This window comes from Ursus americanus, chromosome 21, assembly GCF_024610735.1.
Source record: "Ursus americanus isolate L20-20 chromosome 21, mUrsAme1.1.p, whole genome shotgun sequence".
In the NCBI taxonomy this organism is placed as follows: domain Eukaryota; kingdom Metazoa; phylum Chordata; class Mammalia; order Carnivora; family Ursidae; genus Ursus; species Ursus americanus.
In genome coordinates, this window is record NC_142147.1 from 766,245 (window position 1) to 786,147 (window position 19,903).

The 19,903-nt window shown below is 57.2% G+C and overlaps 1 protein-coding gene across 4 annotated transcripts in view; it reads right to left on the minus strand.

Moving 5' to 3' along the window:
• ACSF3 (acyl-CoA synthetase family member 3) overlaps window positions 1–19,085 on the minus strand; it is a 52,210-nt gene extending 33,125 nt beyond the window's left edge. The window contains exons 1-5 of one of the 4 annotated variants that reach the window (XM_087870368.1): window positions 18,980–19,059; window positions 15,739–15,973; window positions 14,382–14,805; window positions 11,996–12,688; window positions 10,963–11,118 (exon numbers count right to left, since the gene is read on the minus strand). In XM_087870368.1, coding sequence (XP_087726494.1) covers window positions 10,963–11,118; window positions 11,996–12,661 — 822 coding nt within the window. In that variant the 5' untranslated portion in view covers window positions 12,662–12,688; window positions 14,382–14,805; window positions 15,739–15,973; window positions 18,980–19,059. Of the gene's footprint in view, window positions 1–10,962; window positions 11,119–11,995; window positions 12,689–14,381; window positions 14,806–15,738; window positions 15,974–17,761; window positions 18,393–18,979 lie in introns of those variants that run through there. The other 3 variants (XM_045772663.2, XM_087870369.1, XM_045772664.2) reach the window with 3 other exon arrangements.
• Between the last annotated feature and the right edge of the window lie 818 nt (window positions 19,086–19,903).

Here is a 19,903-nt window from a genome sequence, read left to right on the forward strand (position 1 = left end):
AGCCCAAACGAGTGCGAAAGGGAGAACGTGGAGGACACACACCCCGCATCACTGGAATTTGCTCTGAAACAGGAGTGACCAGTGCAGCGCAGGACGGGTATAAGACCAGACCCCCAGGTCAACGGACCGACTAGAGCCCAGAAATCAACCAACACATGCACAGCCCCCTGTGTGTCTGTTTATAAACATTCCACGTATTTATTTATTTATCTTGGAGGGGGAGAGAGAGTGCAAGCGAGCATGGGGGGAGGGGCAGAGGGAGAGGGAGAAGCAGGCTCCCTGCTGAGTGCGGGGCTCAATCCCAGGACTCTGAGATCACGACCTGAGCTGAAACGAACAGTCACACACTCAGCCGACTGAGCCACCCAGCACCCTGTGGCCAATTGGTTTTTGACAAAAGAGAGCCCTCACTTCAGCTGGGGAAAGAATAATCTTTTTAACAGATGGCACTGAGACAACTGAACACACACCTGCAAAAAGATGCATTTTACATCTTCGCCACATACAGAAATTAACCCAAACTGAATCAGAGACTTAAATGCATGAGTTCAAACTGTAAAACTTCTAGGAAAAAATCTTCACGATCTTGGTGAGGAAAGATTTCTCAGATATCACACCAAAAGCATGATCTATGAAATGAACTCATAGAGTGGATTTTGTCAAAACTAAAAATGTGTGTTTCAGAAGATACCATTAAGAAAATGAAGAGACAAGCCAGACTGGGAGAAAATATTTGCAAACCATCTATCTGATGAAAGACTTATATCCAGAATATACAAAGAACGCTTACAACTCAGTAAGATAAATACCCAACGTGAAAATGGGAAAAGCTCTAAATAGTTCATCGAGGAAGACAGATGGATGCAAATGAGACCATGAAAAAATGCTCAACATCACTGGTCATTAAGGAAATGCAAATCGAGGGGCACCTGGGTGGCACAGTCGGCTGAGCATCCGACTCTTCCTTCTGGCTCAGGTCGTGATCTCAGGGTCGCGGGAGTGAGCCCTGCGTTGGGCTCTGGGCTCAGTGTGGAATCTGCTCCAGATTCTTCCTACCTCTGCCCCTCCCTGTTCATACACTCTCTATCTCTAATAAATAATCTTTAAAAATAAAAGGAAATGCAAATTGAAACCACAGTAGATCTCACCTTGCATCTTCCAGAATGACCATTACAGTAACTTAACAGCAGTAAGGGCTGGCGCTGACGTGGAGAGACTAGGGTCCTTGCACACCACTGGAGAGAATGTAAACAACCCAATGTGGAAAACAGTTTGGCAGTTTCTTAAAATACGAAACATAAACTTGCCCCACAATCTGACAATTCAATTCCTGCGTATCTCTGTAAGGTAAATGAAAGCATGTCTACACAAGGATTTGGGCGCAAATTTTCACAGCAGCATCATTCTTAACAGACAAAAACCGGAAGCAACCCACAGCCCTTCAGAGGGCTTGGGGGCAAACAGAGCATGTGCAGCCACACAACGGATGCTCTTCAGGATCAGGGAAAGCAAACACCGCCCCACATGCTACAACACGGGTGGAACTCAGACATGTTTGGCAGAAGGAAGGAAGCCAGACATAAAACACTGCAAGTTGTATGACTCCGTGTACATGCAGCGTCCAGGAAAGGGACTGTGCAGAGACAGAGGCCGATGGTGGTCACCAGGGATGGCGGGAGAGCAGGGAGTGAGACAACAGCGGACAACTCTAGACTTATGAAGAATCACTGAATCATTTACAGTAGTGACTTTCACAGTATGTGAATTACATCTCGACAGAGCTGTAAGAAAGACACAATGCGAACACTCAAGAGAAACAAGCTGGGAGACTGGTGAGCCGAGCCAAGAGGGGCACAGCTGAGAGAAGCACACGGGGCGCGCCACAGAAGGAAAGGCCTGTCAATCACCGTAGAAGTCACGGAGTCCTGACTGCTTAAAGCAACAATGGTGATGACACATCGTGAAGATAAAGGAAGGAATAAAGAACAGAGGTCAAAGACACAAAAAGCACAGGTGCATTAGAGAAAAGCCACAGACACACAGTGAGCACGGGAACAGAAGGGAAACATAAACCACCCATGTCAGAGCTAAAGGAGACATCACCACAGATCCCAGGACACTGAGAGCACAAGGAGAGAACTTATGAATTACAACGAATTTCACAATTGTGATGAATTGGAGAACTTCTTTAAAAACGAAAACTTACCAAAACTGACACAAGAAACAAAATACAAATATTAGAAGTCTTGTACCCGTTAAAGAAATTGAACCCTTAATTAAAAGCCTTCCTGGAGAGGTCTGGGCCGGATGGGTTCCACGGTGAGCTCGAGCAAACACTCAGGGGAAGAACAGTCTCAGCCTCACAGCAACCTGCCCAGGGAGAAGCCCTTCGCAAGGGGAGCACTGCCCCGACACAGGAGCCTAGCAAGGAGGTCACGAGAGAGCTACAGACTTCATTCCTCATAAACACACATGCAAAAGCCTAAGCAAAGTACCAGCAAATAAAATCTAGCAATATATAAAAGGACAATACATCCCAACCTTAGCAAGTCTGCTGCAGGGCTGCAAGGCGAGGAAGCCAGAAACATGAAAGACTTTGATCAGTGTAAGTAACCGCATTAGCAGACTACAGGGGGAAACAGATAAGTAATAAATAAATAAAGGGGTAGATGCCATGTGACCATCACAGTAGACACGCCGTCTGAAACACTCTACCCCTCTAAGAGCTCTCAGCAGACAAGGAGGCGCTGGGTACGTCCTCGAGCTGATCTATGCATCCACAAAACCAACAGCTAGCATCACCTTAACGGGAAATGTTAATGCTTTCCCCGAGACTGTGAGTCAGTCAATGATGTCCACACCATCACCGCTTCCCAATCAGTGTTACGGAAGTAAAAATTCTCTGTATCACAAGACACTGTTAAAAAAGACACTGGTTTGCGAAACGAAAACCAGACTGGAGAAAGATTCACAATGTGTAATTCTGACAAAGGCCTCTTACCCAGATTATATAAAGAACACCTACAGATCAATAACAAAAAGATAGCTCAATTTAAAAAGCTCTTTGACCAATAAGCACACGAAAAAGTGTTCAAGAGAAACGCAAATTTTATGACAAAAGTGAGGCAGCACTGCACACGCAGGGGGGTGGCTGAGATGTAAACACCCCAACAATGAGCATTGCCTGGGGTGGAACTCTGCCTCCCTCGTCACTGCTGACAGAAGCAAAGAACAGAAGCCAGAGTTCAGTCGTGTCTCATAAAGTCAAACACACACAAGTCCATGACCCGGTTATTCGATCCTGGGCAGGGGGTAATGAAAACTTATGTCTGCAAAAAGAGTTCCATGGAACATTCCTGGCAGCTTTACTCATAAAGCCAAAATGGAAACCACCCAAATGTCTACCATCAGGAAAACAGATGAACAGCAGTGGGACCCTTGGTGATGAGAAGGAATTAACTGTTGTCACGTGAACATGGATAAATCCCAAAGATGTTATGGGGACAGCAGTGAGACAAGGAGTACAGTCGCTGTGGGCCCGTCACAGGCAAGGCTCAGAAACAGATCAGCTGCTCTAGAGCAATAAAACGCGACCAGGTGGCTGTCTCCAGCGCAGCGGCTGGAAGGAGGCACGGCGGACCTTCCGGCTGGCTGGGAACGCTTTATACCCTGCCCTGGTGTGCCCCACACACGCACATTCACCACAACACGGTGAACTACACACTGAGATCTGTGAGTCGCACTGCATGTGCAGCACGTCTCAAGAAAAGTAAGCGGGAGCACACGGCCACACTCCGCACACCCTCACGTGGCTGGAAGTCATGTGACAACGCCTAGTGTGGGTGAGAATATGGCACAACCTCACTGCTGGGGGATAAAACACACAGCCGCCTCGGAGAAGTCTTCTACAGTCTCACCACAATTAAAGCTGCGTCTGGCACTGGTACAGACCCAGCACAGGCGTCTAGAAAGATCCCTATGGGACTGTCCACGGCAGCTTTGTGCAGAATGTCCCCTAAACTGGAAACAACCCCGTGTCCTTGAGTGGCAGCGGGGATAAGCAGTGGAACACAACGCAGCACACAGATCAAGTGACAAGCCACGCAGCGCGAACACATCTCCGTGCAGCGTGATGAGCTCAAGAGCACCCGGGAGCACGTGCTGTCGAGTCCATTCACTTGGCAGCTCCTGGCTCAGGGTCGTTCTGGTTTCAGCTGGAAACATCTGTGTCAGGAGTCGTTTGAAAGGAATCCCAGATACCAGATGACTTCTGCATCTCTCAAAGCTAAGGATGCTTTTTCTTCGAGTTGTGACGGCTCCATCCTCACAGGGAGTACCGAGCAAGAACGGCAGGTGTCTTGTCTCCGGCAGTGTCCTCACTGCCAGGGCTGCCCACGTCACCAGTGTGTCGGGATTCAATCCACACGCTGCCCCTCCTTCTACTTGGTGCAGACCCCACCTGGGTGGCCTCACCTGCAGGCTCCCCCCTGTGTTTCCCCAGCATTTTCTGTTTAAGAAATCAGGCTGTGGGATCTGGAGACTTGGCAAAATCTATCCCTGCACACTGTGTCCCAATGGTGTCATTTAACGTGTTTCCCTATCCCCTGTATTTCCTGAGAACTGGTGGCTGGATTGAGAGATGAGATTCAGGGTTTCTGTTTTGTTGTGGGGTGGGGAGCGTCCCAGTGGTGGATGTCGTCCTGCAGGGGCACCTGCTGTCCGCACGCGCTGACTCACTGCCTAGAGCTGTTAGTGCTCAGGGTCTGTCCAGCGGGGACGCTCACTCCCACTGACGATAATTTACACACATTCGGTTGTACGTGTATCAGGCACGCGGCGTCTGCCTCTGTCTGTGACTCACGTGTGCAGCTGTCTGCACCCAGATGAAGACGGATGACATTCTCATCACCCCGGAAGGTCTTCTCCTGCCTCAGTGCCCCACCCCCCGCACCCACCAGAGCTGATGCTGGCCCGGCTCTGTCACTGTGCGTGCAGTCCACGTACTCCTCGTGGGAATGGACTCGACAGCACGTGCTCCCCGGTGCTCTTCAGCTCATCGCACTGCACTGAGATGTGTTCGAGCTGCGTGGCTTGTCACTTGGTCTTTGTGTTGCCGCGTTGTGTTCCACCGCTTATCCCTGCGCCACTCAAGGACACGGGGTTGTTTCCAGTTTGGGGGACACTACGTTCTTCGCTCTCGCGGGTGTCTCAGACATAACCTACTTCAAAGAGTTTTAAGACCTGATGAAGGGTTAGATTAGGTTATCTCTCTAAAGGCCCCTAACACTGGTTTTGTACAACTCTTTCCAGGCAAAGAAGTGAACTAGTAATTATCAGCAACATATTAAGAATTGATTCAGTCAACATCTGGGATGACGGAAAAAGTTCACTTAGGTGAACACGACCCCACTCTCTTATTACTGAGCAGAGAAACGAGCAGCGAAGATAAAACATGGGTGTGGCGAGCTCCTGCAATCCACACTTCCTTCTGCTGCCGAGGGGAGGAGAAGCAGACCCAACGGCTCCAAACCACCGTGGAGCAGCAAGCCCAGCAAGGACAGGACATCCGTGGGACAGGACACCTGACCGGGCCCTCACAGCCCAGGCGTGACCATGACTTTGACCCGCAGCTCTGTCTCCCTCACACACCACAGCACTGATCTGAACTAAACCTGCAGGTCCCTTTCAAGCTCTGGAATGCAGATTTGCTGGAAATTCTGGCTGGCCTCCTACTTCCCACCAGCTTGTAAAGAAACGTGGGTCTCCCAGACTGGCACTGCCTGTCCCTGGGGAAGGTGTGGCCTTGGGAGAAGGGCAGCTGAAACGAGTGTGGCTGTCCTGATCCGGCCAAGGAGAAGCTGGCCGATGCCACGTGGCACTTACACGTGTGGCTCACCTGTGCGCAGACCCTGCCAGCCCTCAGCCGGATGAGCCCTGACAACACCCTCACCTTGGCCAGACCTCATTCTGCCCACCAAGGGCTCGCCTAGTACCAGGAGCACTTGGACAACAGGACACACAACAGGACAGACTCCTAGTTCCCAGGGGAGGCACCATGGAGGGGTTCCTCCCTCACAGGCTGCCTGGCATGAGAGAACAGAGGAAAGGCCCCATGAGCTGTCCATCCACTCTGGGGTGCCGTGGTCCTGGCCAGGCCTCCTCTCCTGGCGGTACACGTGGTCCCCAGGCTTTGCACACAAGGCTAAAGAAAGGATGGGGCAGGTGGTCAGCCAAATGAAGGGTGCTGACCGGTCCTCCCGTCCTCCAGGCTGGCATCTGACCCCAGCACACAGGTGACATCTACCCAGATGCAACCTCCTGAGGACGCCTGTCTTGGAATTCACCCAAGTCAGCAAAGGGGGCGGCTGCTGTCCTGAAACACGACCTTTCCAACAGCAGTGTCTCCTCCACACTGTCCCAACTCATCTGTGAACTAAAAATCGTACATCTGGGGATTCCGTGCAGAAAACCAGCCTCCCCAGGCCCTGCCTTTACTAGCAAAGTACTTCTGGGCAGCCAGACCGCAGAGCCCTGCTTCTCCGCGAGCTGTTCCGGCAGATTAGGCTGCACACAGGAACCCCCGCGAGCTTAAAACTTACTGAGTCGGGGTGCCGCCCACCACGATGCCGCTGGGTGTGAGGGGTCCAGGCCTCTGTTACTCGCACCCCCGCCCTTGGGCCCCGCCGTGTCGCCAGGGCTGGAGAGCGGGGTCCGTCCCAGGACTGCAGGACTGCTAGGCAGGTGGGGGACTGCAGGGAACGCCGCACCAGCTTAAAGCAGTGGCCCCAAGGATCAAACCATCACTCATTTTTTGGTAACCCTAAACAACACAGAAAGCGGTTCTTGTGTTTTGAGGTGCACCGGCCAGAAGTGGGCAATGAGGACACAGCTCCTGCGGTCTGTGTGCACACCCCGCCCTAGAGGCCCCCACACTGTGGCTCCGACACGAGGCCTGCGTGAGTGTCACGGCTCTGCTCCCCCTCCCCCAACTCTGCAGACACCTGGACACACATTCTGCCCGAAGTCACTAACCCACCCTCACCAAGATGACAATTTCTCAGATCCCAGAATGAACTTGGTCTGGGGCCAAGTCTCCTGGGCCAGCATGTTTACCCCAGGGAAACAGTGTCCTGGGCAGGGGTGGTGATCCCAGCAGCCTGCCTGGCTGAGCCCCGACCCCACGTGACCGGGGTTCTGGGGAGCACCCTCCTGCCTCATGTGGCTGGCAGGTCCCCAGCAGGTCCCACGGCCCCACCTTGATTTAGTGCCTTTGGCAGAAATCGCCCCGTCCATAAGAGGCGGTGATCCTGGGGGTTCGGCCAGAGGGAGTCCACGGAGACACGGGAGAGACACAGCCTCACCAACAGCCACTTTGTTCTTCAGGCTGCGACGGCAGGCAGCTGGCCCACCCACCTTCCCGCCTGCCCTCACGTCACTACCATCTCACTGGTCCCCATCACAGGGTGCAGAGAGCCGGTCACCCCACGGCTGGCCCATGTCGGGCCCAGTGGGGTGACATGCAGAGCCCAGGACCCCAGGTCGCCTAACACCACTGCAGAAACCTGGCTCCCACTTTACACAGATTTCTTAAATAGAAGCTACGAAGCCTGTCCTGAGCCGCAATGGGGTAAAGCAGAGCAGCAATCACTGTTCATTTATATGGAAAAACTGCTGAGCATTTCTAGACGCCCCAGAAACCTGAGGCTCTTCTGATACCTAGAACACATCTTGCTAACAGGTGCACAGACGTTCACAGACACAAATGTGTCCAAACCAGGAGCTCTGCAGGGAAGTTCCTGCTTTAGGAACCTCATGATGGATTTTCAGCGCACAACTGTGTTACGTGGTATCTATTACATTCTGATTGTTCAAGTGAACTTGATACAGCGAAACTTTTATTAAACCAACAACCACCCCCACACCAAATGCCTGTGACACAAATCCACACGCCCATCATGGTATCTAAGGGAAGTGAGACAGTGTGCAGAGGCTTTGAACCTGCCGCCTGCCAGCGTGCCGTTGTTGCCCACGTGACAAGTGTGGAAGCCAGTGCGAGAGGCCCACGCGTCATCCAGTCACCCACGAACGCCCGGACCCTGTTGCTTTAGGCCCTTGGGACAGCCCACGAACAGAAGGGCGACATTCCACGGGGAGAGAAGAAACGCGCAGGACTCCTGGCCGGAGGTGGTGAACAACGCAGGGGCAGGGGCAGAAGCGGGGCTGCAGTGAGGAGGGCAGTGGCCTCGGGCCTCAGGGCTGCGGGCAGACTTACTGGCCGAGAGGCCCAAGCGTGGGAAGGTGAGGGGGACAGTGCAAGGGAGCGCGGAGCACCCTAGGGGACGAGGCCCGGGTTAGCGGGTTGTGAGAGTCCCAGGTCCGGGTGAGTTGGTTGTCGCGGAGATCAGGCCCAGGTTGTGGGGGTGGGGGGCAGCGCTTCCTTCCTGTTCTTTCTCTGTGGCTCCTGGGTCTGCGGTTTGGGGAAGAAGAGGCCTGCTTTGTCTCATACTGCTGCCCCGAAGGCATCCCTGCCACATCCACCAGGGGCACTCACGTCACTCTCAAACCAGGAGCTGGCACAGGGGGACTTTCGCAATGTCCACCACGTCAGCCGTCAGCCCCTGGGCTCCACGTCAGGGTGGGGTTGGCCTCTCCCTCTCTTTAAAGGGAACCTGGAAGCTTTGGTCTCCAGAGCTCTGGCTCTGTCCCTGCCCCTGCCCCTTCCTGCCTCTGCAACCAAGCCAAGGACTGGGGGACCCCGGGCAGCACGGCTGTGGCTCCTGAGAAAGCCTGAAGAAAGCCTGGCCGGAGCCAGAAGGGCTGTGCTGGGTGAGCCGAGAGCAGGGCACCGGCTTTGTTGCACCGAGCACCCTCGGTCCTGGGAGGCCCTCCGAGTGGACGGAGGATTCGGGGAGGGGGCAGTTTGCATTCTTCAGGGACCCCTGTGCTGCAGCCCCTGCCAAGATGCTCCCTGCGGAGAAGCCCACAGCCTCAGGTGCCCCCTCTCCCCCAGCCCATTCATCTACGTCAGGGCAGCCACCTGGTCAGGGCTGGGGAGAGCAGGGTTCTGGGTCAGAGACTGGCCAGGAAGGGGCGTGTGCATGCACCGGGCCTGCCAGGAGGCCTTTAGGTCTAGGACATGGTCAGTGACCCAGCCTGCTGCCCTGAAAGGCACCTTCAAGGTGCAGATCCTCTGCTCACCTGAAACCACTGGGGACCCTGCGGCTCAGAAAGAACACAGAGGAAGGCGCAGGTGTGGCGGCTGAAGGAACGGACAGAAGGCCCAGAGCCTTCCCGGAGCTGCGCCCTGGGCTCTTGGGGCAGGTCCGAAGCGACCACCTCGGCCCAAGGGCCTCCACCTCTGTTGTGCTGTCAATGGCTACTCCTCTCAACTCCCCTACGACCGGCTATCAGCAAACAGGCTCACGGGGTCACACACAGCTTTTCTACACAGCGAGCTCCTTCTGGACTTAAACTCTAGCAGGAGCAAGAGAAGAAAGGGTCCCCTTCTTCACCCTCTGTCTTTCTGGGAGAAGCATCCATGTTGGCTGCGACGCCCCGCCGTATGCTGGGCACTCCCACACGTCCCCAGGGCAGGGCTCGCACTGCTCTTCTTTCCCAGAACGCAAGACTGAGGGTCAGAGAGGTGGAAGGTTGTCTGGGCTGTGCTGCTCTGAACAGCTGAGCTGGGATGAGGCCAGCCTGCCCCCAGAGCCTTCTCTTCCCATTCCCGACACCACGTAGGGGTTAAGGCTCTGGGCTGCAAGGGGAGGACGAGGCCTAAGGCCCTCGATCCCACCCTCGTTCTGGGAGACGGGAAGGTGGACACTGCTGAACACTGGAGATCAGGGAGCCTGGCTTTCGGGGCCCCTTCGTGAGGAAAGGTACATGTGGCTAAAATGCAAAGCTCTGAGTTGCTGGGCAGGGAACCTGGGCGCTCTTCCCAACCCTCCGATGCGGAGGGGCAGCCGGACTGCTAGGTGAGCGCCTGCCGGAACGTGAGCTCGGTCTCCTCCGGCGGGGGACGGTCCATCTGGCCATCTGGCATTTTGAGAACTAGTATGATGTGACCTAAACATTTTCTTTCCAACCCCTTTTCCCTATGAATAAAAGCTCTATTCACCACATAAGTTATAGTGAAAATCAGCAAAAATCTCGGGTCTCTTTCAAAGACAGTTCCCCATGGAGCGAATGCGGTCAGCCAGCCGTGCAGGGCGGCGCCTCCCAGGACACATGCCTGGCAGCCCTCACCAAGGGCGGTCTGTGTGGAGCCTGGCCTTGACCGTGACAGACGGGAAACTGAGGCTCACAGAGCGTCCAGCGGCAGGTCGGCATCTGACCAGGTCTGTCCTCCCTGCAAAGCTGCGGTCTGCTCAGCAGTGGGGAGGCCCTGCCCTGTTGGCCTGACTGGGCGGGGAAGGAACAGGCTGCAAAGATGCACACATCGCACAGTGGGGACCAACAAAGGGCCCCCGCTGGACCTCCCGCTTTAGAACAAAGGACAGCCGGTGTGCTGGCCGAGCAACGGACCCAGAACCTCCTGTTCTAACCCACATGGATACATCACCTCATGTGGCAAAAGGGACTTTGCAGATGGGGTTCACACTTTTGATAAAGGAGGGTACCCCGGACACGCAGGTGGACCCGATGTGAACACAGGGTCCACAGGAGGCAGGTAGAACCTGGGGTGAGGCGGCCACAAGGCAAGGGCGCCGTGCCGCCAGATGCCAGAAGAAGGAAGCAGCAGGCTCCTGAGACGCAAGCAGCCGTGCCCACACCCCAACTGTCACCCCGCGAGACGGACTTCTGACTTCACGACTGTCAGAGAATCGGCGTGTGCTGTTTTAAGCTCCTCCACTTCGGGATGGCTTGTTACAGCGACAGAGAACTCGCACAGCTGGCTAAGTCTGCACCGCAGAGGAAGGCACCCGGTCCAGCCACACCGAGAGCCGGGCCCCAACTTACCAGCTGCGCGCTGAACTCGGGGAGCATCACGCAGGTGGCCCCCACCCAGAGGGGACAGAGCAGCTTGTTGACCACGCCGTGCACGTGGTGCAGCGGGAGGACGTGGAGGATCACGTCGTCTTTACTCCACGCCCACTTGTGGACCAGCCCCGTCACCTGTGGGAAGACAGCACAGCCTCAGACGGGAGGGAAGCCCCCAGGCCCGCGAGGGCCTCCCCAGCTGGGAAGCGGGGCGGGAGGCTCACGCACAGGCGCCCAGCCCTTCACAGCATCTGAAGGGGACGGTGGCCACGTGCCTGGGTCTGTCGGCTCACTTGCAGGCCGCCACGTCCAAGAGCAGAGCAGGACATGGTGAAGGCTGTGATGCGAGCGTCCCAGGTCCTCCGCATGTGCTCTCGGTAGCTCTCCCCCGGGGCAGGCAGAGGCATGATTTCGACTCCCTGGGCCCTGGGATTTGGGGCCCCTGCAGACTGCAGGCTGGAGTCTGATCGCCCACCCTGCTCTGGCCGCCTGACTCTGCCACCTCCCCCACCCCAGCTGACAGGTCACAGACCCGGAGCTGGGCTTCTGCCGCACCCTGAGCCTTGCGCGCGAAGCACCGTGCAACATGCCCAGTGGGATCTTCTGAAGATCACTAGTGAAGACGCCACCCACACGCCTCCGTGGCCGCTACGGGCAAACAAGCGACATACTCGCCCCTTACAGGTACCAGTCAACACACGGTCCCTCCACACAAAGAGTACGTCTTGCAGGAGACAGAGAACCTATCAATGGTGCCGTGCCTGCAGTCAGCCTGGACTCAGTTTACCCTGCCGTAGGGACCGAATTAGGCTGAGACTCAACGGCACTGACCTCCCAGCTCATCTTATTTTACTGCTCCCGGCGTACGAGAGTCTGGATCACATACACACACGACCTCAGAAGCCGGAACGGTATAAACGACAGTAAATAACGCAGCTGTGTGGGCGGTCGCCTAGGAAGGGCAACACAGACCACCCCAGAAGCCCCAGCACGGTGGCACGCGAGCACTCACCATGGCCCTGATGCTGTGGTGCGTGCTCAGGACGCCCTTGGGCCTCCCCGTGGTCCCACTGGTGTAGACGATCATGGCGCCTCGGTCTCTCCAGTTCCGCTCCCACACCCCGCACTCCCCAGGCTCCTCGGCCGCCGTACCATAGACCGTGGGCGGGAGAGGCAGCAGTGGGACCCCCAGCTTCCTGACCACCGGACGCAGGAGCTCCACGTACTCCTGGCCGGCGAGGACCACAGAGCTCCGGGAGTCCTGGATGAAATACTCCAGCTCGGCCTGGGGGTGCTTCCTGTAAAGGGGGACAGCAATGCCTCCACTCATCCAAGAGGCCCACTGCGCGACCACGTAGGAGACATCGTTGGAGCACAGGAAGGAGACCCTCTCCTCCTGCAGGTCCCCGCCAGCACGCTCGAGGAGCCGGCACACCTCCCGGGACAGGCGGAGGCTGTGGTAGTACAGGTCCTTGTACGTGTGGCGGCCATGCTGGTCAACAAGAGCAATCCTGTCCCCAAAGGCCAGGGCGCGGGTGAACACAGGGGCGCTCCTGTCAGAACAGGCGGCTGGGGCGGTGTGCAGGGGGCTGCTTCCTCCGCATCTCAGGGGAGCCGGCCGGTGGGAGGCCACAGCACAGAGCAGGCGCCGGAAGGACATCACCGGCTGGGGCAGCATCCCGGACGCTCATCCAGCTCGACGTACCTGGGGCGGGGCGGAAGAGAGGGGAGCGCCACAGTTACCGCCGCCGGTCGTCCCTCACGCCCGCAGCAGCATGACAACACCAGCCAGACGGGGTCTGCCCGACTTCGTTCACACGGTAACCTCTCCAGGTAACTACACACAGTACGACCGCTTCCAGAGTCGCCGTCCAACATTCCAGCTTTTATTTACTCTCCGGAAAGGATTTCAAAAACATACAAGATTCTAAAACAACAGACTTGGTAAAACCAAGGAAAAGCAAATTCAGTGCCCTTAAATTCTGAATAATGGTTTTTAAAAATCTGAGCTGGAAAATTGCTGGCTAAGAGGGGAAAGCCCTGGGGCCGCTGAGCACCCATTGTGTCCACCCTCAGACAAAGCCTGGACGCTCCGGCATGCGCAGCCCAGACACTCGGGCCGCTTCTGCTCCACACACTTCCCACAGGGAGGGCGTTCGGGAATGGGGTGCATGCGGAGTCTCAAACAAAGTGCGTGTACGGGTGCCCGGAGTGTCAGTCTGGCTTTCGGCTGAAACGTGACTCCTCCCCCTCCCCCTGCTACTGTAACTACTGAAATATGGCCCCAGGTGGCCAGCAAGAAGGGAGAGCCTGCGGGAGGGGCTGTGGCCAGCCGGCGCCCGACTGCAATCTCCTGAGCGCCGAGCGAAGGGAGAGCCAGGCAGGGCCAGGCAGCCTCCCGCGGTGGGGCCGAGGCTCGGGCCTTGGAGGGCCGGTCCGGCTCTGTGCCCACGTCCTGCTCCAGGATAGCACCTCAAGGGGACAGCCGTGGGCGTCGGCACTCAGCAAGAATGGGTGCACACTCCCAAGACTGCTTCTGCAGGGACCGCTCAATTCCAGAGGTCAGGAGCCCGAAGGCTCCTTCCCGCAGCCAGGGCGGCCCGTAAGGTCGGTAGCAACCATTCGCTCTAGTTTGAAAGCCCTGGATTCACAGCTCCTTCAGGGGTCCCGCTTCCCCACCGTCGCCTCCAGCGCTCAGGGGTCCCTGTGCCTCCCTCCCTGGGCGCAGCCCCTGGCCTCCGCCCCTTGCTGGGCTCCGTGACTAGGAGCTGACGGGTGGACTCACTTGCTCCTCGGGGGTGTCTAACACCGACGACCGACGGTGACAACGCAGCTTGTACCTCCCAACCGCACCTTCAACCACCAGCTCAGTAAACAAGGAAACCACCTTTGACCCCACCTCACACAAAAGAAAACTCAAAGGTGCTCAGCCCCAAGTCACAGACAGAGCCCAGCGTGGGCCTTCCCTCCCCCAGCCAAGCACATCAGCGACCGCAGCCACGCCACCTCATGACTGCATGCCCGCCGTTCCCACAGGTGCCAGGCACGGGGACCCCCCAGGGCACCTCTGAATGCCAGCGGCTGACGGGACGCCTGCCAGCCAACAACACGGCAAAACAGAAGCTCTAAGTCTTGTCCCCTTTCTGCCAGGCCCAGCAGAACAGAGACACTCAGGAAGGACCCGGGCAGGGGGGCGGGGGCCAGGAACCCCTGCTGCCTCCCTCCTGCTCGGTCTCCCGCGCCCTCCCCCTGCTCCGCACGCTCTCCCGACAGATCCACACTTTCCTCTCAGTAACTTGCTACAGGGGAAGCTAATGTGTTGTTTGTGATACGCACTGAACAGTTTTGTTCTCCGTTCTTAATTCAAGAACAGATTACACACAACACTTCGTAATTACCTAGCAAAACAAACAAGCTGCACGGCAGCGGGAAGACGCCGGGACGGGCTCCGCCTTGAACGCGACGCCTTAGCGCGCTGGTTCCGGGGCAGCCGGGGCTCGGCACGGTCTCCCTGCAGGCCAGCGGGGGTCAGGCTCCGGCGCCGGCCACACGGGTGCAGACCCGCAGGCCTCCCAGGACGCTCTCAGCTGCAGCTGCTTGCTCTGAGGTCCTGTGCGAATATTCCTCAATGCTCCACCGCCTCCAGCGAACAGTCGGGTCTCACAGGCACTAGACCCACGGTATTTCCAGATGAAAGAGGCAGTCACCAAGAGCCGTGATGTCCTACAACTTCTCTGTGTCCTTGTCCTGACCTCTCCACAGGGTTCAGAGGTGGATTCGGGCTGGTTCCACACCTCTGGACTTCAGTTACCATAAAGAAACCTGACACATGGCAAGGAAACAGTAAATGGGATAAGCACAGCCAGACATGCCAGTTTCAGAAAGAATGTGAGTTCTGAAGGGCAAACCAGCGCAGCCGTGACACCTTTCCTGTCCTCACTTCTCGAAGACCCTTCTGTTTGCTCTACAGGCAGCGGGGAAAACAAAACAGAGAGAGCCGGCAAACAGAAAACCTGCTACAGGGCATTTCTGGCCAGGTTCTTGCTGGGGAGAGCGCTCGCTGGAGGGGACAGCATTCTCTGGGGTGCTACGGAACAGGGCACCCGGGTACCCGGACACGGCTGCTGCTTCCGGGAGGCATGAGGGGCAGTGCCAGGCCTGCAGCCGCAGAAATCGATGGCACTCTCCTTTCATCCATGCCCACGTCCACGTCCACCCTACGAGGGGCCTCCTCTCCTGCCTCCCTCGCCGGGAGAGGGGAGGGTGCTGCCTGCTTCTCCCAGGGCCCCAGGAGCAGCACTGCCCTGTGCCAGACAGTGGCGGTGGGAAGCTGGAGCCCGAGCACTCGCCACACAAAACTGGAAACCTGGGCTGACCCTACCTTCCTCCCTTGTCGGGCCTCGACGGAGTCCATAAGCAGGGCTGGGGGTGGACACCGCGAGAGGCAGTCATAGCAACAACCCCTAGGGAACCCAAGAGGGGACGTCACCTCCCCGACACCATAAAATAACAGGAGAAGCAGTGATCCAAGCCCAGGCCTGGCTGGTCCCCCCCCACCCCCATTCTGCCGTAGGACAAGCAGTGAGGAGCGTCAACGAAGGGGAGCTGCCCGGAGAGGCTGACATCTGAGTCAACTCAACAAGCCTTGGCAGCCACAACCCAGGCTGCCCCCAGGACCTGGGGGTAGCCCCTCTGGCTAGGCGGGCCCCGGGGCATCAACTCAGCCCTCCAAAAGGATAATTCACTGTCACTTACAAGATGAGACAAAAACCCCCAGAAAATACAAGCCCTTTGTTCCCATGATTTTCTCTTTAAAACGTATCCTCAGAGGGGCGCCTGGGTAGCGCAGTCGTTAGGCGTCTGCCTTCGGCTCAGGGCGTGATCCCGGCATTCCGGGATCGAGTCCCACATCGGGCTCCTCCGCTGGGAGCCTGCTTCTTCCTCTCCCACTCCCCCTGGTTGTGTTCCCTCTCTTGCTGGCTGTCTGTCTCTGTGAAATAAATAAATAAATAATCTTAAAAAAAAAAGTATCCTCAGAAAACAATCAGAGATGCTCAGAAGGGTTGTTCACAGCAGCGTTATTTATGATACTGAAAACTAGGTCTAACCCAAAGGGTCCAGAAGGGGTCCGAGGAGGTCAGGGTATGCTGGGATGCCCAGCCGGGGAGGGCACGTGGCATCCTACAAGACCACCAAGGAAGCACGTGAAGGTAAACACCCAGGCGCTGCTGAGGGTACAGGGATGCAGGCGATTCCTGTCTTCTTAGCACTTCCCAATTTTCTCCAATTTTTTTTTAAGATTTTTTAAATTTATTCGACAGAGATAGAGACAGCCAGCAAGAGAGGGAACACATGCAGGGGGAGTGGGAGAGGAAGAAGCAGGCTCATATCAGAGGAGCCTGATGTGGGGCTCGATCCCACAACGCCGGGATCACGCCCTGAGCCGAAGGCAGACGCTTAACCGCTGTGCCACCCAGGCGCCCCAATTTTCTCCAATTTTTCTGAAATGAGCGTGTATAACTTCTATAATCAGACTTTTAAAAAGCCTAATAAATATCATTTTTTTTTAAACTGGAGATGCTTGAACTTCAGTATTAGTATTTTCTTCTACACAAAAAAGACGAAAGCATAAAAAAATTGTGTTCTGGACGGTGGAGCTACAGGTGTTTGTAACTGTGTAGCCCTCCGATTCGTCCAATGATAGAAGCAAACAGCAAGGAGGGAAGAGCATTCTTCTCTGGGTTAGAACGCCTGTTCAGAGACAGTTCGCGCGGACGGTGACATCGTCACTCCCGCTGCACGGACAGCACGCACACGCAGCGGCAGTGCGTTTGGGGCCACCAGCCCGAGGGTCAGGCGGGGCGCCGGAGGCTGCAGGCACGCCTCCCTGGGAGGCGCAGCGGGGCTGCCGCTGTCTGAGAGGAGCCGCTGAGCCAATGCTGGGGAAGGAAGGAGACGCGGGGCACGTGCACCTGGGCTCACAGTGGGTAGGTCCAGAAGCAGATGCCCAGAAGAGGCCCTCCCACTGCCCACCGGGGGCCTCACAACAAAAATAACTTTCAGTTTGCGTAAATACGGCCAGAGTCCCCTCCAGAGAGGCCGTACTAATTTATTCTTCTACCAAACACGTGGGAGCCTGGGGCCATCCCTTCAAAACAGCTTTATGCCACTCAGGTATGTGACCCTGAAACCACTCTCTCGTAAGCAGAACAGAGCTAAAATCTTCCAGGTCAGGGGATCAGGGCCCTGCCTTGAACAAGCAAACATCCATCTATCGGTGGGCAGATCACTGTGTCTCCCTCCTGAACACCTCTAGGTCCAGAAAGACCCACAGACCCCTCAGGAAGAGGGCCCCACCTTCCGACCACAGGGCCTCCTTTGGTCGTGGGGTTCCCCTCGCCCCCAGCAGCACAGCCTGGAGGAACATGGCCACCAAGTACATGCAATTAGGCCACGGGTTTTCCCTGTCTCAGCTATCCAACTTCACAAAACTGCTCTCAACACACCAGCCGGCCGGGGATAAGCAGCGTCACCGTGCGGTGCTGTGACAGAGCGCGTCAGCCCCAAACCACAGAAACCTGCCTCTGGGGACTGGGCCAGCCCTCCTTCTCCCAGGGGGGGACACGCTGCTCTCAAGATTCCACAGGAGCCCGGCCAGAGACCACTGGGTATCGTGACCATCCAGACTCTCAGGCAGACCCACCAGAGCACGTGGGTCTCTCGGAAGCCTTGCCCAACACGGAGGGTGGGCACCTGTGGTCTCAGACTCAACACACACCTGGACGTCTGCTCCTCTCTTCCCAGTTTCTTCATGTGCATAAGCCTTTCCGTCGCCGACTGTAATAACAAGACTGCCACATGCCAGCGCAGGGACGGCCCTGCATGCACAGAAGGGGGGCCGATGGCTGCGCCATCCCTAGCACAGGGCTTGCCGGGGAGCCCAGCAACACAGATCACTTCCTAAGAATGATACTTGCATTCAAACGAAGGTGGCTGGTTTCAAAATGAATAAAATGGCACCTGATGGGCCGACAGCAGCTGGACTCCCCTTCCCCCCCAACCCGACTATAAAGATGAGCCCAGCACTTCCTGTGGTCTGCTGCCTCCGTGGACCGGTGCAAGGGGACCTTGTGCTCCTCGTACTGGAAGGCACTCATTTCAACACCATGCCTGCGGTTTCGGGGCTGTTTTCAAGGTTATATTTTTAAGTGACAGACATTCACATTGCATTTATGAACGCTACATTCAAATCTCAACGCCAAAGGGGACAGACACGTGCTGAAACCCATTAGGAAGTAAAACACCGTCTCAAATGGGCCATCTGGAGGGATGAAGCTTGCTACCCAGGTCCAGAGTTCACTCCACTGACGGAGTCAGCCTTGAAGAGGGCGCTGGGGCATGGGCCCTCTCCACCCAGGTCACCTCCCAGTGCCCCCCCCCATGCCCGCTGGTAGCACTGCTGCTCCTGCCCCCCCCCCCAAATATCTCCCCTCTGGGGGCTGTGCTTCCACAGCTCCCTACAGGACGGCTCTGACTTCTCACCCCTTCCCTTTCCGGCAGTCTTCAGCACCCTCCACACCCGGCTCACGGTTCCCCCTGCCCTCCAGAAGGTGGCTGCTCACAAGGCTTTCCAAGCACCTGTGCCTTTGTTGTCCCCCGTCCCCAGCCCTGCGGGCCGCAGGAAGGGGCCGGGCCCCCCACGTGCGCAGGGTCACCCCCCACTCGGGCGCACAGCGGGCGGGGATGCGGCCCGAGCAGAACAGAAATGACTTTATTGCAGACACGGCACGTGAAGCGCCCCGGGGACTGAGGGCGACCGACTGCCCGACCCCCGCCCGCGTCCGCACAGCCTCCCCCGGCGCCGCGTCGGGGGGGGGGGGGGTCCCGGCACGTGACACGGCACGTGACACAGGCCACCTGCGGCCACCGGGGCGGGCCGGGACGCGGAGCCCTGCGCGGGGACACCTGCGGGGTGCAGGGGGGCGGCGGGCTCTACCTCGGCTGGCGGGGCGCTCGCTCCTCCTCCTCCCGCGCGCGCTCCTCCTCCCGCGGCTCGACCGGCCGGTCCGGAACCGGAACCGCGGCTGCGCGCGCACCCCCGTCCGGCGCCAGAGCGCGTCCTCCGGCGCGTGCGGCTCGGGGCCGGCGGGTTCCGGGCGCGGAGGAGCCGGGTGTCGGCTTGGGCCTGGCCTGGCTGCCTGGCCCCCCCGTCCCGCGTGGGGCCGCGCCGCGTCCGCACCGAGGCGGTTTCCAGCCGGAGGCCACAGTCCGCTCCGGCCGCGGTGCGGGCGGGCCTCCCGGGAGGACAGAAAGTCCGAGGGATGGAAAGGGCAGAGGAAGGACAGGGAGATGGGCCCAAACAGGAGGTCGTGTTCACAAATGAGCGCGGCTTCGGGGAGGGAGAGAGGAAATAAGAGACCGAGGGGAACCAGCAGGGCTGCGGCTGGCTTCTGGACGGAGGGCCGCAGAGGGCCGGGCTCCAGACCCGGGGAGGGCACCCTGATGAGGGAACCGGAGGCAAGCTGAGGACAAAGCAGAAACTGACACCCCGCACCCCCCCTACCCATTGGACATACGTGACATTCCTCAGGCACTCCTGGCTGCCCTAAAGGACAAAGAAATAGTTAACCTACAGACACCACAATCCTGCAAGACTTAAGTCTCCCTCGGTTTACAAATGTCGTAGCAGTTTACAAGAACGAAGCATTTCTACCAATAACCTAGCTTCCGGAAGGGAATGTAGATACAATAAGTGTCCTTATGATCTGCAGCCTCCGGGAAGTTCCCAACCATCTTCACTTTCATGCCTAGCTAGAGGACAAAACCACCTTAACCTGACAATGGCAGGGCCTCCGTATCTTGTGAGTCTTTAACATATGAAAGTACTTCCTCAACCTCCCTTTTTCCTGACCTCCCCCAA